Source organism: Berghia stephanieae, chromosome 3, assembly GCF_034508935.2.
Source record: "Berghia stephanieae isolate SIO BIC M18660-M18661 chromosome 3, UCSD_Bste_1.3, whole genome shotgun sequence".
Taxonomy (NCBI): domain Eukaryota; kingdom Metazoa; phylum Mollusca; class Gastropoda; order Nudibranchia; family Aeolidiidae; genus Berghia; species Berghia stephanieae.
Genome location: NC_088362.1, coordinates 30291297 through 30309958, shown reverse-complemented (window position 1 = coordinate 30309958; position 18662 = coordinate 30291297). Strand labels below are relative to the sequence as shown.

The 18662-nt window shown below is 38.7% G+C and overlaps 1 protein-coding gene across 1 annotated transcript in view; it reads right to left on the bottom strand.

Annotated features, from left to right (window-relative positions):
* Positions 1-4257: 4257 nt before the first annotated feature.
* The window catches only part of LOC144967517 (uncharacterized), a 25578-nt gene continuing 11173 nt past the window's right edge, over positions 4258-18662 (bottom strand). The window contains 6 exon segments of the mRNA XM_078904893.1: positions 4258-6559; positions 7503-8148; positions 8614-8781; positions 10751-10945; positions 11114-11324; positions 12674-13018. Of these exon segments, the coding sequence (XP_078761019.1) occupies positions 5643-6559; positions 7503-8148; positions 8614-8781; positions 10751-10945; positions 11114-11324; positions 12674-12795 (2259 nt within the window). The 5' untranslated portion in view covers positions 12796-13018 and the 3' untranslated portion in view covers positions 4258-5642.

Sequence of the window (18662 nt, the reverse complement as noted above, 5' to 3'; positions counted from 1 at the left end):
TCTGATTACCAACATCATTAAGGCCTCATTGTTGTAATGGAAATACTCTCATACCAACGTGGACCTATTTCGAGGTCTGATAACCAATATTATTAAGTTCTCATTGTTGCAATGGAAATATTCTCAAACCAACGTAGACCTTTTTCTAGGTCAGATTACCAAAATTATTAAAGTCTCATTGTTGTAATGAAAATACTCTCAAACCAACGTAGACCTTTTTCTAGGTCTGATTACCAACATCATTAAGGCCTCATTGTTGGAATGGAAATACTCTCAAACCAACGTGGACCTATTTCGAGGTCTGATTACTAAATTGTTAAGGTCCCATTGCTGTAATGGAAGTATTATCAAACCAACGTAGACCTATTTCTAGGTCTGATAACCAATATTATTTAGTTCTCATTGATACAATTAGATACATTCTCTCAAACCAAAGTTGACCTTTTTCTAGGTCTGATTACCAAAAATCATTCAGGCCTCATTGCTGCAATGGAAATACTCTCAAACAAACGCAAAGTAGTTTTCTCCATTACAATATTGTTAAACCGAGCCAACTATCGCACGACTAGAGTCGCCATTGTTATACAACTTGGGTTCTTAGTTCAAATTCGAAATACTTCGATATTTAATGTATCGATATAAAGGTCCCAGTGATTTGTATGACATATAATAGTTTCAGGTACTGATGTTGTGAGTGCCATGCTGTAAAGATATATTATTTGCTTTTCTTTTCTATATCGATATATATATATATATATATATATATATATATATATATATATATATATATATATATATATATATATATATATATATAAAAGATATTTAAATATGAAATATTCGAATTTGCATTGGATTTTTAAAACTATTTTTGTTTGTTTCGTGCGGCTATGTGGTCTTTTGGTATGACACTCGCTTTCGAATCAGAAGATCCTGAGTTCGAGCCTCGATCGAAGCATAGTTGAGTCCTTGGAAAACGTTCTTTACTCATGTTCTCTCACCATACTCAAGTGTAAGATGAGTACTTGGCCATTAACAGCGTTAACAGCGTTGTCTCTGTCCAAAAAAAGTCGTTATATCTCGTGTTTACAGGCGTCATGTCTCGTAAAACTCGTTACGTGTTGCTGTTGGTCAGGTACCCTTTGTAAAGCGCTTTGAGCACGTTTCGTGGGTGGATATTGCGCTTGTACAAGCTCAATCTCAAGTTGTTATAATTTGTTTCTCTTTCATTAATAATATGTAATTTGTACCCTATTTATGTTGTTAATTTTAAAAATTAAAATAATTATTTTGCTTAACAAAGCATAATATTATGGCCCTCTCGTTTGTTTTATTTTGTCATCATTATAAATAAAATAAAATAAAATTTCCGTCATTCATTCTATAGGGGAACTTTGTCTCCAGGGCCTATTCCAAGGGAAGACTGGAATAACCCAGGAGTCAGCCGCAGTGCAGCGCCGCAAATTAAGCTAGGGCGAGGTGACTTGCTCAAGGTCACATAGTGCAGCTGCGGGTGATCGAACTCGGTATCTTTTGGGTACGAAGCAATGACCGTACCGCTGAGCCACACTGCCACTTGCATTATCTGGGTGAATAAAATTGTGTTTACAACCAAATTAATCAAAACTGGGTAATCTGACTCTTTTGAAGTTGCAGAAACAAAAACTAAATTCTCTTAACTTAGACACGATTTCTTAAAACAAAAATTGAAACCAGCAGTGATTGGAAACTGGGACTCTTATATCTGGCAGAAAGTACTTTGCGTCATATCCAGAGGGTAGCATTTAATTGATATTGTCCTTTTCACTGTATGGAAACCGGGATAAACTCGAGCTCCCTGAGTCGTAAAGCTATGAAGGACTACTAGTTGTAATCAAACCATGGAGACAAAATTATTCAGTTCTGTGAGACGAGGAGACAATAATTATATTATAAGCATAATTAATGAATTAATAAATTCATTTATTAAATTCCTTCTTTATTCACCATTAGCAAAAAAAAATTATTCTATAGATAGTTCGAAGATGACGTCACTTAGGTCTTTGTTATTGCTTTTTGCCATCCGCGTATATGAGTAATGCTCACTGAACTTTATTTACCTGACTATAAACGTTCATGGATACACACAGTTTTGTGTGTTGGTCCGTTATACTTCCGGATGGCAATGTTATGAGCTTCTTAGCCAAGCGCATACTATCTATAGTGTTGATCTGGAAAACAAAACCCGTGATGACCCTAGCTTAAGCCGCAGTGCCGCGCTGTAACGTGAACAATAGGTGCTACATTTCTTGCTCTAGAAAAAGATATGATGATGAGAGAAGGGATCAAAACGGGGTTCCATATATTGGAAGTTCAATGCCTTACCTAATCTACCACTTTTCCTCTTGTATACTACCCCCCCCCCTGCCCCACCCCTTCCAGTGTTATCCTAAATCATTTATCGCCGATAGAATAAATCATAATATTCTATCAGACATGCACTTACACATATAATAACTAGAAATGAAGAAAAAAATGGTTTCAAACTCTTTGTCTATCTTGAACCGCTCTCCCCGACTTATTTAGGTCATGGGTTCAACACACACTCAAACGCCGCAAAGTTTGTTAGCCAGCATTGAAGCTTAATGGCCAAATTCTCGATACAAACATGTGACATAGAAACGATTGAAATATTGAGTAAGCTCCGGTATTTGGAGTAACCACTTTTTTGAGTGGTGAATAGCTCATACGGTAGAGTCACGCTCTCCCCAGCCAGGCGGAGTTGTCGTACCAGTAAAGTCGCGGGTTCGAGGCCCCATTTTTATTCTCTATTGTCTTCTGGCACTTTCCTACTCACTTCATTTCTTGTTATTATCAACATAAGTGCCTGCTCCACCCACTTTTCTAAAACAACACATATAAAAAAAGTTATAAGGACAAAATTTCTGTAATTCAGTTTATTGCAAGGCTATCACAGTTGCTTTATATGAAAATATCAATAGAAATAAAAATTAACATAATACTTGAATCCAGTAACAAATAAATCATTCATTAATTTATACATGGACAATTAATTTAGGCATGTTTAACATGCATTGAGTCAAATTATAGAAAAAAGCATGTAATTTAATAAATATTATATTCCACATATCCTTTTAACTCTCTCTCTCTCTCTCTCTCTCTCTCTCTCTCTCTCTCTCTCTCTCTCTCTCTCTCTCTCTCTCTCTCTTCCCTTTATCTCAGTCTCTCGCAAATACACACACAGACACCTTCACTCTTTGAACTATCCGCTCCCTCTTCCCTCCCCCCCCCCCCCCCACCACTCTCTCTCTCTCTCTCTCTCTCTCTCTCTCTCTCTCTCTCTCTCTCTCTCTCTCTTTCTATCTGCCATTCTATTACTCTCTGACACGAGTGATTACATAAAACAGTTTTCAACGGTTTACAATGAATAAATGCATTTCTGTAGCGCTCACACGCACATATATACACGCACGCGAGCGCATGAAAACAGAAATATGCAAGCGCACTCATACATAATATTATGTCGAAATAATCTTTGTCTCTTTATTTACTCACTTTATCAAGAATATCAGTTTTACAAGCACCTCGCTGGGAGAAGCACTTTATAGATAGTGTACGCTTGACTAAGAAACTTACAACATTGCCATCCGGGGAAAAAACGGACCAACACACAAAACTGTGTAATCTTGAACGTTTATAGTCTGGCTAATACATTTTGGTGAGAATTATTCATAAACATGGATGGCAACAAAAAAAAAACAATAACAAAGACCAGAGTGACGTCAACTTCATTCTATCTATATGTGCACAATACATGATCTGACTCTGAATCGGATTGTTACTCGAAGCGTAGCCATCGTTAACTTATAGCCTGACACTGACCAAAAAATGACGTCAAAATGCCAGTCTTTGACCACAGACAAATCGTGAGTTGTATTCAATAGTTCAACCAATAGGACAACTGGTTTCCATGAGCTCTACTAACGACAACTTACTAGGCGGTGCAAAATCCAAATAATGACGTCAAAATTCCAGTCTTTTGGGGTTTCCGTATCAGGCTATATAACTTAACGATGGCTATGCTCGAAGTCGACTCAAGACTCGAGGAATTGTATCCGAGGGCGGAGAGAGTTGTTGAATGTGTAGGAAATTATTGGTGTTTAGGCTGAAGTAGTTTGATAATATTTGCTTGAATATGTCTAGATCTATATCTGTTATGCTCACACATGATTCGGTTGAATTTGCAGATTGGTGTTATTTTGTGTTTTTGAATTGTTTTTTTCTTTTGAATGCGTGAATTTCGTTGTATGTCTAGTTGCTCTGGGGATATGGCTGTCATTTTGTTTTTAATTTTGATTATAAGAGTTAACTCACTCAATCCAAGAGCTTTTTGCTACTTTTAAAAATTGAAAAATATGTATTTAAAATGAGCTGAAGCAAAGATTGTTTTATTCAACTATCATTAACATGTATAAACTAAAAACATTAGCTTTGATATTACGCCTTTAATTTGTCTCTTAAAAATGTAATAAATAGTCATGGGGTTAAACTAACCCGGGTTAACTACTTATAAAGTCAGTGTTAAAGTTGAGTGAGTTAATCGTTGTTCTTTCCGTCTGTTTTCTAAGGGAGACCATCCAAGGTGGTTGATGGTTGGATAAGCGGACAACTTAATTTCTCGTTTATCCCATTGCATTATTTGAACCGGGGTGTGCGGATTATTGAGATGCGACTGTATGGATTGTGTATGGGTTCAATGTTTTCCAACTGATAAAACTCTTAGTGGAAATATTGTGTCGAGCGCACGGTGTGCTTTACATCGTGAATTCATGGAATCTGCAGCGCTCCCATTCGAAATAAGAAAATAAGGAACAGGCACCGGTGCAAGATAAAGAATTGAACAACTGTGTATGAAAGGTGTTAGACAAAAAAAGAAAGAAAGAAAAATACAAGAAAAAAAGATCATCACAATAAAATCATCAGTCGACCTTTTTCTTGCTTTGTCTGGCACCTCCCATGCTGAGTCTAACTTCGAACACACATAGTATGTAATGTGTTACATCCGAATCATGAAATAGCATTTCTTTTTATTTTCTACAAAGACAGCAAAAATTCTGCATTTTATGAATTTATTTTGAATAATAAGTCCGTAACTCCAATGATTAAACAATACTTATTATATATATTCTCTGTAATCTCCCTTTTACAGCTCATTGGTATTGATTATATGAGAATTCTTAAATGTGAGTTGAAAATCAAAATGAAAACCTAAATAACAAAAATAAAGATACGTATTGAAATGTAATCTTCAATTTATAAGACGAAGACAAATACTGTGGACGTTTCGGTTTCCACTTTATCAACAAAACAGAACTGCTCAAAAATGGCGCTAGACAGATACTTATTGTGGAAGACCATGACATCCAACCCCTCTATGAGAAAGAACCCCGGTAAGGTATAGATAGTATGCGCTTGGTTAAGAAGCTCACAACATTGCCGCCCGGAAGTAAACCGGGCCAACACACAAAACTAAGGGTAACCATGAACGTTTATTGTCTGGTTAATACAGTTTAGTGAGAATTACTCATAAACCCGGATAACAAAGGCCTGAGTGACGTCATCTTCATTCTATTTATAAGTTCCTAAATGACTTTCTGGTTTCTTGAGCGTAATCTTCTAACGTTCCTTTTAATTGAGTTACTGGTTAAATTCAAAGCCAGTCTGACTTGTCCCAACCAGGGCTTCTCAGAGAAACTGTTTGCCATAGTAAGGGATTCAATCGCTCGTTCCCTAGACGAATGACCTTTGTACTTTGACACGAGGTCAAGGGCAGGTTCTACGATGTCGTCCTCTCGTTGACCTTGGTGATAAAAGAAAGGTCGTCTGTCTTGCTCCAAGCTCACCAAAGGCAATGGGATTGACCCTTCACTTGACCTCGCCTTTGGCACGCGCTTAGCCCGTCGAATGAATCGTTTTACTTTCGGTTTCGAATCCGACTCGTCCTCTTCCGCGATGACGTCGTCAATATTTGAGGAAGCTGACGTCATAGATTGAGCCGTGTGGATTTTGCCTCGAGGATATACTTCGCTTCTGTCTGATGCGACGCTCATTGAGGATTTTAGATCCATGATTTTAGATCGGTCGCTTCGTTCTGAAGGCGGAGGATTGAAGCTATTACTGCTGCCAACAGGATTAAGCTGAGACGGTTGTTGAGATGGAGGCAATGCTGGCTGTAACGTTCCACGACTCTGAGATGACATGAAGTAAGCGTTTTTTGATTTGGTTAATTTTGCCACGACGGACTGACTCCCACCGGCGTCGCGTTTGTCTCTTTCCGACTTCACAGCGCGAGTGCTGTTGGTTTCATTTTGTTTACTATCTTTTTCTTCTGAAAGATTAGGTTGTGATTGGCTTAGCAGGCGCATGCGCATTCGTTGCATGATGTTCGGTAGCTTGGCAACAACGTCATCGGGGTCTTCGCTTCCGTCCTGAGCAGTGCCTGGTTTTGGAGTTCCTGATTCCCCGGGGGATTTGATGGAGACCGCCTTTTTGGCATCACCTGTTGAGAATACGATATAGCTGTAATAATGATATTGAAATTGTTGATGTTGATGATGATGATGATGGTGGTGAGGATGATGATGAAGTTAATGAGGAGGAGGGGAAGGAGAAGGAGGAGCATGATTATGATGATGATGATGATAATGATAATGAGGAGGAAACGGAGGAGGAGAAGGAGGAGGAGGAGGAGGAGGAGGAGGAGGAGGAGGAGGAGGCGGAGAATGATGATGATAATGAAGAGGAAGAGGAGGAAGGGGAAGGGAATGAGGAGGATGATGATGAAGATGAGGAGGAGAAGAAAGAAAGGATGGATGATGAGTAGGTGGAGAAGGACGGCGGTTATGATTATCTTTCAGGGACTCGAGACACCCTAACTCAGTAAGATCTAGTTTGTTTTTGTTTTTTGGTGTTGTGCATAGTACGCAAGTTTGGTTAATCTAAGGATCTTACCCCGATTCCCTTTGCAGTTTTCGCAATCTACCTGATCTGAAGGTCTGCTGATAGTTTTGTATGCTCTCGTTTCATCAAAATTATTTTCACTTTCATTAAACTTTCATACAAGGTTAAATCCAAAGTTTTGTGAGATAAAAGATAAACATATGCGGCTATATGGTCTTGTGGTATGGCACTTGCTTTCGGATCGGAAGGTCCTGGGTTCGAGCCTCGTGCTCGGCACATAGTTGAGCCCTTGGAAAAGGCTCTTTACTCACATTCTCTCATCGTACTCAGGTGTAACATGAGTACCTGGCCGTTAACAGCGTTGTCTTTACCGAAAAATTGTAATATCGCCTAGCAGGCGTTATGTCCCGCCCTACATGTTAAATGATGCTGTTGACCAGGGACCCCTTGTAAAGCGCTTTTGGCACTTTAAGCGGATTTTGCGCTATATAAAAGCTCATTTATTTTTTTTAACTAATACCGATGTGACAAAAGTAATTCACCTGTCTCTCGCATCGAATCGTCAAGGTTAATTTTGGATCCCCTCTTCACAAGGAAAGCTTTACTCCATCTCTGCCCGGTTTTCTGACCTTGATTCAATCTCTGTTGGGTCCCCACGGACTTAAAGTATGTCTCCGGCTCCTCTGTCGACCCCATCAACTCGCTTACACTCACTCCAAAGTTCGGTCTGCGCAGGCGCTCTTTTTCTTTCTCTTTCTCATCCTTTAACTACTGGTCTTTCGTTTTCCCAGTCATGGAGCTTTGGGAAAAACCGTCGACTATTATACCGTGACTTATCAAAGGCCCTGTGTAAAAATTTCGCCTTTTTAGTGTTGTTTTGGTTTGGCCGTACTTCAACAAAGCTCTTTCTTTAGCTCTCTCGCACCATTGTTTTAGTCTCGTATACGTTGCCAGATGGAGGGCGAAGTTTTTGTTAATGTTGATTTTACTCCATTGTTTCGTTAAAATGAAAGAGGCACAGTTTTTTATTTGCTTCCGTAACGCGATGTTGAGCGGCTCCAGATCGTTTCCGTCCTTGGCTTTGAGGCAAGTGACGTCGTGGTTGACGAAAAGGCGCAGCACGCCTAATTGGCCGTTCAGAGTCGCCTCGTGGACGGGACACTTTAGAGAGTCGATATGACCTTTACCCTGTAGAAAGTAAATGGAGAATGAAAATGAATATCATTCACAATAGAAAAAAGAGAACTTTCAATATAACTTTTTATTTGTTAACCTAACAGGTGATTTTGTTTTCCAACAATTGAAAAGATTTTTGGAAGCGCAAGCCGGGGACTCATTATAAAAGTAAGATGGTACAGTAATCTATATTATACTAAGGGAGGTAAATCGCGTAACCACCCCCCCCCCCCCCAAAAAAAACAAAAACAAAAACAAAACAAAAACAACAACAACCCCCCCCCCCCTCCCCTTCCAAAAAAAAAAAAACTATTAAAGAGACTCTAACAGGATATTAAAAGATTTATTTGAATTTGTAACAAATACTTTCAAGGTGTTCATTAATTAGCATGCTGAATCGATCAACGATATTTATCTGGCCAAAATTTTAAAAGATTGTTTGGTCAGTAAAATAAATCCACTATTTGTTCTCCTCACCTTACACCACTGCCTGGCAGGATGGTACCCAGTTGGCTCATCAGATCGAATTCCTTGTCTTAGCATACCACGTGCAAGATCCACATGGCCAAAGTGGGCAGCTATGAATATGGCCACTTTCATTTGATATCTGGCCACAACCTCATCTCCTCCAATCTGCGCCATCACCTGGAAAATTATAAAGGGTGTTTTTTTTTCACTTTTTAATCAATTGATGAAGTTTTTCACCAATTATAAAGCAATTGAGCTTTTAAATAGCTCAATACCAACTTAATGCATTTATGTAGGACGGGACATGGGTTCTGTGAGACACGGTAACAATCATTTTTCGACATAGGCAAAGCTGTTAAGACCCTGGTACCCATTTACTACCTGAGGACGGTGAGATAATATGAATAAAGAGTCTGTTATAATAACTATACACCGATCAGAGTGGGACTCGAACCCTGGAATTTCCGGTCCGAAGGCGATTGTCATATCGCTAGAGCACATTTTACACTTGAGTGCGGTGAGAAATGTGAGTGAATGGCATTTTCCAAGGACTCAACAATTCACCACACAAAAAAGCAGGATTCGAATCTAAAACCTACCGGTTCAAGAGGGAGTATTACACAACAATGCCACTAAGATGGGTGCTTAATAATTACATGATTTGCGCTTCTAAGTAACCAAATAATTTTTGAAGATCCGGTTCACAAATATGAATTTTACTGTAATGGTAACACGTCTAAGCGGAATTCAAAAGGTCTGTTTCGATTCCTAGTCAAATTATCTCATATCGACTGCACCGAAGGAAGACTGATTTTTGGGAATGTTTTTTTTCTATTATTTTTCTTTCTTACCTTCGGCTTGAAACACACTCTTTTAGATCTTTATCTTAAACCACTGCCTGCTTGTAATTGGTAGCTTTAGTAGTTTCAAAAATAAAAATGGAGCTACTCGAATGTTTTGATCCTCGTCCCAACTATCTGGTAACCTCCGTTGTGTAATAGAAGTACGTCTGTCCGGTGATCGGGAGGTCTGAGGTTCAATCCTCAGTCAAGGAAGCTTTGCTTCCTATACTTTTTGCCAGATCCTTATTCAAATGTTTACCTGAGGCGTGAATCCACGAATGGAGAGAATAAGAAATTCGTCCCAGCCATCCCACGTCTCCAAACAGATGGTGTGTCCTATATCCACGCCATTGTCATCTACAACTAACTGCACCTCTTAAGACCTTATACTTTTTGAAGGCCCGGTGGTCATATCTGAATTTCAAACGTATCTTCAAATGTTTACCTGAGGCATGAATCAATGAATTCACTGCCATAGTCCTAACAGGAACAAACTGCGCCTCTAAAGGCCTTATTTATTTGTACTCACATTCTCTCACCGTATTCAGGTGTAACAACGTTGTCTCTGTCCAAAAAAAAATAATTGAAATTTCGCCTAAAATGCGTCATGTCATGTCCCGTCCTAAATATTACGTGTTGCTGTTGACCAGGGACCCCTTGTAAAGCGCTTTGAGCACATTTAGTGGATATTGCTCTATATAAAAGTTAAATTTTACAACTAACTGCGCCTCTAAAGACCTTATAAATTTTGAAGGCCGGGTGGTATGATCTGAATTTATACATTATCTTCTAATGTTTACCTGAGGCGTGGATCCACGAATGGAGAGGATAAGAAATTATTCATCCAAGCCATCGCACGTCACCAGACAGATGGTATGTCATATATCAACGCCATAGTCGTCTACAACTAACTGCGCCACTTTAAAATTAATAATTGAGCTTTTATATAGAGCAATATCCACCAACCGTGCTCAAGGCGCTTTATAAGGGGTCCCTGGCCAACAGCAACACTTGACACGTAGAACGTATATTAGTCGATATTATTTTCGGACAGACAACGCTGTTATGACCAGGTACTCATTATACACCTGAATACGGTAAGAGAATGTGAGTAAAGAGCTTTTTCCAAGGACTCAACTATGCGCCCAGCGAGGCTGGAACCCAGCACCTTCCGATCTGAAAGCGTGAATCCACGAACTAACTACCATAGTCCTAAAACGAACTAACTGCGCCTCCAAAGACCTAATAATTTTTGAAGACCCAGTGGCTAGATCTGAATTTGTACCTTATCTTCTAATGTTTACCTGAGGTGTGAAACCACGAATGGAGAGAATAAGAAATTCGTCCCAGCCATCCCACGTCTCCAAACAGATGGTGTGTCCTATATCCACGCCATAGTCCTCTAAGCGATGTGAGTCGTACATCTCCACACCGTCCACTGTCGTCAGACGGAATATGCCTACGGGAAGACCTGATTTCTGGGACGCCATACTGCGGACCTGAAAAATATTAAATAACCCCAAATAATGTAAAAGGTTATTAAGTTTTTTAAGCCAATGACGTTAAGGTCAATATCCCTATGCCTATGTTTAATGTATATGCATATATTAGGAAGAAGGTAAAATGAAACTGGCAAAGTTTTTATTTAGTTTTCTAAACACTCTTACCTGATCAAGCTGCATGTGCGCTATAGTGATGTCATCATAAACGCTAATGGTCTCCTGGTTGTGTGTGCACTTGATGTACAGGGCAGGTTTGATCTCCTCTTTGAGCTCTACACGTATCGTGGTCCCAGGCACGATCCCCAAGTCGGAAAAGACCCACTTATCACCCAAGTCAGCACCTGCATAGGATAATACCAGCACTTTCTTGTCTTGTCTGGGGATAAATAAAAATAGCGCAATGTCCATTTTATATGTGTTTTAATGAAAATAACAATGTGAAATTGAATGAAAGCTTCATGTAATATACGAAAACAGATAAAAAGTGTGTTTGTGTGTATGTGTGTGTTTGTGCGTGTGTATTTGTGTCAGTCTGAGAAAGAAAGCGAAGATTGTCAACAGTTATACTTTGGTGTGTTTTTAGATTTTTTAAGTACTTAAGTGGAGTGATTTTTTTCTTTGTGATGCATTAAGATCTGAATCTACCTTTTATTTGTGCAATCATTAATCGTATTCCACTGATTTCCATTATTTGAGATATACTTTGAAGTTTTGTTTTGTTAAACAATGAATTGCAATGAATCAAGTTGACTCTTTACTTCACCGACCGTTTGGGAGATTGACACTAGATGACAAATTAGAAATAAAAAGACTAGTTCCTCACCAACGAACTGATTTTGAATTAACACAGGTGTGGAAATCTCGAAAACGCTCTTTTTCAGTGACATGGTATGACAGACATGAATGGCTCACAGTTAGTTTAGTCTTTTGTTTATATTGTCTACTTTTTACAGATACAACAAACACTGACAAATCATGGACATCTATAGGCTATAGTGACCTTAACCACTTCCATCGTAATTCTTAACCTCCTGAACATTGTTTTAGCACCCTTAAAAGAGTAAAAAATTTCTTGCAAAATTCAATGAAATAGGAGCGGTTACATTCATTAATGATTCTGTCAGTTCACAAAGCCGAAATAGATGCCATTCCAAATTTCAATAAACACATTATAAAAAGATTTGCAGAGATGAAACATCGCCGTGCAGATTTTCTTTACAAGTACTAAAAGAAAGTAATTTCTGTCATAGGTTTTTTTTCTCTTTTGATTTACATTTATCACATATTGATTGCATTATCGACCAAAACCAATCCTTTAAATGGTGGACAAAGAATAATTACAAAGACCTTTTCATACGGGACTTGTATCTCAGTGTTGTGGCTTGTTGTTTTCATGAATTATTTGTTTTTGTGAGTTTTGTCCACGTAGAAACTATCGACCCTCCCCCCACCCTTCCAAAAAAGAGAGTTTTTAACACGTGCTCTCTCCTCTTAACCGTGTTCACTGTTTTAGATTTTTTTTCTTCTTCTAATCATGGCACCACCATATGACGTCAATACGCCACGCCGCTGGTTTTGCTTAAGTATGTATCGCAAGAACTCCACTGCTATTGTGTTTGATTGATAAAAAAAACATATTTTGTGTTAGTTGGGTGTGACGTTTGGGGGAAAATCCTGAAAATTACTGGCAGGAGAAAGTTTTAAAAAATATGATTGGTATCTCACCTGTACAAGTCAACTGATATCCCAAGCTTTTCTTGAATCATTTCCTTCAAGTTCATCACAGTCATCCCAATGGGTACCTCTAAGGTCAGCCTCTGTCCGGCGTAAGCTCCAAATATTAACATTTTGACTAGTATGATTACGACTGCAGGGACAGTTAGTTGTACAGATGACAAATATACAGCAACCAACTTTGTTGATGAAGTAGTGTGATGTGATTATGATGATAGTTTTACAACTGTTTCACTTGATGAATTCACACATTGTTGAGAGTGACCTTTGACCCATTGTCCATCCTGGTGATGTTGTCACACAGTTTGAGCATGGGCCTCACAAAGTAATTGAAGCCTGAGGTAGGATATAAAATAAGTAAGAATGTATACTTGATTCTGGTAATGGTGATGATGATGATGATGATGATGATGATGATGATGATGATGATGATGATGATGATGATGAGGAGGAGGAGGAGTATGAGGATGATGATGATGATGATGATGATGATGATGATGATGATGATGATGATGATGATGATGATGATGATGATGTTAATATTAATGACAATATTGATGATAATCACGGCGATGGTGATGAGGTTGACAACAAAAATGATATTTATGATGATAATGATTTTGATTATCATAACGATGTGTTGATAATGATAATGAATAATAATAGTAATATAATAATATAATAATAATAATAATAATAATAATAATAATAATAATAATAATAATAATAATAATAATAATAATAATAATAATAATAATAATAATAATAATAATAATAATAATAATAATAAATTTGACGAAGTTGAAGAAGAAGAAGAAGAAGAAGAAGAAGAAGAAGAAGAAGAAGAAGAAGAAGAAGAAGAAGAAGAAGAAGAAGAAGAAGAAGAAGAAGAAGAAGAAGAAGAAGAAGAAGAAGAAGAAGAAGAAGGGGAAGGAGGAGGAGGAGGAAGAGGAGGAGGAGGAGGAGGAGGAGGAGGTGTATCAGGAGGAAAAGAGTTCTTAGCGTTTGTGATTGAAGACTTTTTTCCAAGAACTCAACTATGCGCCCAGTGAGGCTCGAACCCAGGACCTTCCGAACCGAAATCGAGTATCATACCACTAGACCACATAGCCGCCGTATGATACTCGCTTTCGGATCGGAAGGTTCTGAGTTCGGCGCATAGTTAAGCCCTTGGAAAAGGAAAGCTCTTTAGTCACATTCTCTCATCGTACTGAGGTGTAAAATTAGTACCTGGTCGTTAACAGCGTTGTCTCTGTCAGAAAAAATGTAATATCGCCTAACAGGTGCCATGACTCGTTCTACATGTTATAATGTTGCTGTTTATCAGTGGCCCTTTGTAAAGCGCTTTGAGCACGTTTAGTGGATATAGCTCTATAGAAAAGATCATTTTTGAAAAAATAAAATAAAAGACTCCCTGACCAACAGAAACACATATCATGTAAAACGAGACATGACGCCTGTTTGGCGATCATACTACATTTTTCCGGACAGAGACAGCGCTGTTAACGATCAGGTCCTTATTTTACACCTGAGTAGGGTGAGAGAATGTGAGCAAAGAGCATTTACCAAGGACTCCACTATGCTCCAAGCGAGCCTCGAACCCATGACCTTCCGATCCGAAAGGGAATGTCATACCATATAATACGACAACATCGACTCACAACTAAAAGTAACCGGTTCTTCAAAAAACCCTTTCCAGATCCATAGTTATCATGTGTCCAAAGTAATAAACAAAAAATGAATATAACATCGTCAAAACAGAACAAAATACCAAACACGGAACGTTTCGGGCTCAAAACCCTTCTTCGGCCAACATAATATATAACAAAAGAAACGTTTATTGCTGTCCCTCGTAATAGTTCACATGTTTAATGAAAGAAGGAATGCTGGTATAACAAAATACTATGTGATGTGATATTCTTGTTTTATTTATTAAGACAAAAGAAATATCCGACTTTCAGTTACATCGTGCCCTGAGCAAGAAAAAAAAATAAAAACACGCAAATAAAATGTTGGTCAGCAGAAAACCTGGGACTTCCCTGGAATTTGTGACCCGTAATCTCAAAATTGACAAAATGGCATCCTCCTTAATACAGAAACTAGAAGCCTTTCAGAACAAGTGTTTAAAAAGAATTTTTAATTTATTTTGGCCTACAAAAATAAGAACAGTGGATCTATTAAAGAAAGCTGACTGCACTAGCATTGATAGCCAAATAAAAAGAAGAAGATGGCGTTGGCTGTGTCATGTGGCTAGAATGGAAAAAGGGTCACTTCCCAAGACAGCCTTGTACTGGACAGCAGATTGGAAGAGAAAGCGGGGAAGACCCAAAGAAACCTGGCGAAGGACCATGGAGAAAGAATTAAAGGAAGCAGGCCTGTCCTGGAATACAGCCACCGCAAAAGCAGCCGATCGCAAAAAATGGAGATGTCTGGTGGATGCCCTATGTGCCTCAAGGCCCGAAGAGGATTAAGTAAGTAAGTAATCTCAAAATTACCATTAGCTATGCCAGGTTAACCCTGAATCCAAAAAGATGTTTTAGCTTAGGCTAATCTTGATCAGAAAAATTAAAGTTTAGGTTTTTTTTGTCTCTTGCAGAAATACGATTCATTTCCTCAATGAAACACAACTTAACTCGTGTCTCATATTTTTCAATTATAATATAACAGTTTTTGACCGTATTTTGAATTTTCGGACCGAGATTTAGCCCGACCTTGTGAGGGGCTATATTCGAGGCTACGAAATATTCAATATTACGTGTCAAATACTGTATTATAACACCCCAGATGTACAATTTCCTCTAAAATCAACGTTTAAGTCAATAAATATAAAATAACAGAAGACTGAATATTATTTTTAAGTAAGTCGAGATTAGAAGTAGATTTTCGGTTAATTTAAAGTGTCAACAACAACAACAACAATAACATCATAATAAAGATCTGAACAAGTGTGTATGAAAGGTACCAGACAAAGCAAGAGAGAAAAATACAAGAGAAACAAAGCATCCCAAAAAGCAGTCTGCCTCAACTGGGTACCGAACCTCAGACCTTCTGATTACCGGTCGAGGTAGACTTATTTTTTGGGATGGTATTTTTCTTTCTTGCTTTGTCTGGCACCTTTCATATACACTTGTTCAGATCTTTATCTTACACTGGTGCCTGCTCCTTAATTTCCTAATTTAACATCATAATGTTGCGTATTACTCCCCTTTGTTTTTATTATGGAAGTGACGTAAGAAGTTATATGGTGACCCAACTCAATACAAGTTCAGTTCGGTGCAAGGTGAAGGTTAGCGGTGGTCAATATGTAATCTATTCGACTGGCTTATTTACTAAGACGAAGACGAGAAAGATGTTATAATCTCCATTTGGGTTTTTGCAACAATTTTATCTCGACATGATGCCGTGTTGAGGCGATATGTCATATTTTATGAATGAAAATAACTATATTATAAGTGTATCCTCTTTCAAAACATCACAGTGAAAATATAATCTGACCCAGACCGGAGCCATCGTTAACTTATAGTCTGACACTGACCACAAAATGACGCCAAAAGACAAGTCTTTGGCCGCAAAAGAAAACAAATCGTGAGTTGTATTCAATAGATCAACCAATGGAATCACTCGTTTCCTTGAGTTCTACTAATAACAACTCACTAGGCGGTGCACAAACATAAAACATGACGTCAAACTGTAAGTTTTGGGGGGCTCTAGTGTCTGGCCTTAGCCATCGTTAACTTACAGCCTGATACAAGAACCATATCGGTCTTGTAGTTTGACGTCATTTTTAGGTTTTTGCATTTGGGGGGGGGGGGGGGGGGGGGGGGGGGGGGGGGGGGGGGGAGCGACCGAGACTTATTTCTCTGCTCGTTCTTTACGTCTTTTCAAAGTTGCAATGTCTTTCTCGAGCTCCTTCGTTTCTTCCACAACGGACCGAAGACGTCCTCCGATCCTCTCCTCTAAATCCTTCGAACTAATGTCTTCTTCCTCCTCCGCCGGGCATTTCTTACCAGAACCGCCGGAGGCCTTATTTTTGCTTTTAGTTGAGGTTTCACGCCAAATACGGACATACGAAGAAGGCCTACTCAACGGTGACGACGTATGATTATGAGCAGTGCAGCTCGTTTTTTTCGTGCATTTTTTCCTCGCTGTTTCCAAAGCGTTTTCGGTGTCGCCGCCTCGTTTACTGTCGATGTTGCTATTGGAGCGGTTGGAGCGGAAAAAGATCTTGTATTTTTTATACTTTTTCACTTTTTCAGATGTTTTCTTGTCCGTGGATTTCTTCACGTCACAATATTTATTTTCATTCTTGTATTCTTCTTCACTCCATAGTGATGACAACGAGTCAATTCTTCTGGCGTTTTTATCATTGTCTATGTTACCCAGATTTACTTTAGTATTCAAACTTTTAGACTTTTCAAAAGATTTATCGGTTCCGTCTAGAGTAAAAATTTGCTTGGGGCTTAAAGATGATTTGACATTTCTCTTGCAATGAGCAGCCATTTCTTCTCTGTTCTCCGAAGCAGCTTCATGGTTGTGTTTTATTCCAAAACGATCAATTGGTTTTGGCGTTTCATTGACCTCCGTGCAATGCTTAGAAGGCGGGCATTTGACCATTCTTACAGTGCTATTACTGGTTGAGCGAGTCACGTGACAGCTTTCATCGAAAGTAAATCTTTCACTCAAAAGAACGACTGATGACGTTGATTGAGGTGTGGTATTCACTTTGCTACGATATTCTGAAGCAAACAGTGTTGATCCCATTTCTTTTTTATCACATTCCCTTAGGGCTGATGGCATATTTATACCTTTGGAATCGATTCTCTTTAACGCCTTTGAAGAGGATGAATGGCTCGCATTGCTATCAAAGCTTGTGTTTCTAAAATTAGAAACGACGCTACGGTCGTCCTGGAAACCGGTGTGTTTATGTTTATTATTAAAACTATTGGATTCTTTGAGTAACGTCATGCATTGTCTCAGCATTTCTAGTAGAAGATTGCGTTTGTCCTTGTCTATCCCAAAGATATCATCTATTTCGCCGTTGTTACTAAATTGATTTTTACGTGGGCCTATTGAAGCTTTGAGGGGCATTTTAATGTCCCAGAGATAGTTCATTTTTATCAGAGAATTTGTGTCCTGACTGTCCTTGGGCGGTTGCAAGATCCTGCTGTCGCACAGGAATAGGGAAGCATGTTTTTGAGCCCGATCTTCAGATTGTGTTAAATCTTGTCCTGAGTAACTTGCACAAACAGTATTATATGGATTGCATCTTCGCTGTTGAATTTCATTCTGCAATCGTTTGTCGCGCAACACAGAAGCGGATATAAATTGCATTTGTTTATTTTCGCCTTTGTTTATTTTGTTGATAAATTTATTCCTTTCATGTTCGTTCTGCAATGCATACGGATGATAACCCGTTTCGGAGGAACAGTTGATTTCTATTTCACATGTTTTGCATTCATGTTTGCGTGAATGCATAGATCGAGGAAAAGCGCAGGGGTATTTCAATCGAGGCGGTGCTGGGCAAGGATCTGGGATCGACTCCCTGATTTTATGATCTGTAGGTTTAGAGTGAAACTTGATGCATTGGGCTGACTTTTTATCACGCGGGTGTGAAATTTTGTTTTTGTTATCAGGTATCGGGAATCTGGGGGGTGATCCAAATTCTTGGCCAGGGAGATTCAGTCCAGTTACTTTGCTGTAGCCAATATTCTCAGAAGTATCGTTATATACAATTGATATTTTCCTGTTATCATTGTTGACCTCACCGTCAAGTGGACGAAAATGTGATTGGGCGTGAATTGTCTGAGGTGGTGGCGCGGCGAAGCCAGCCAGGTCATCAATGGGAAAGGCAATGAAACGGGACTTCATAGCCAATGACAACTCCTGTGTCAGGTTACCAGAGACTGTGGTGGATTTTGAACTTGTTGGCATATTTTCGTTGTTTGGTCCATTGTTTCTGCTTTGAAAATTAGTTTCTGAT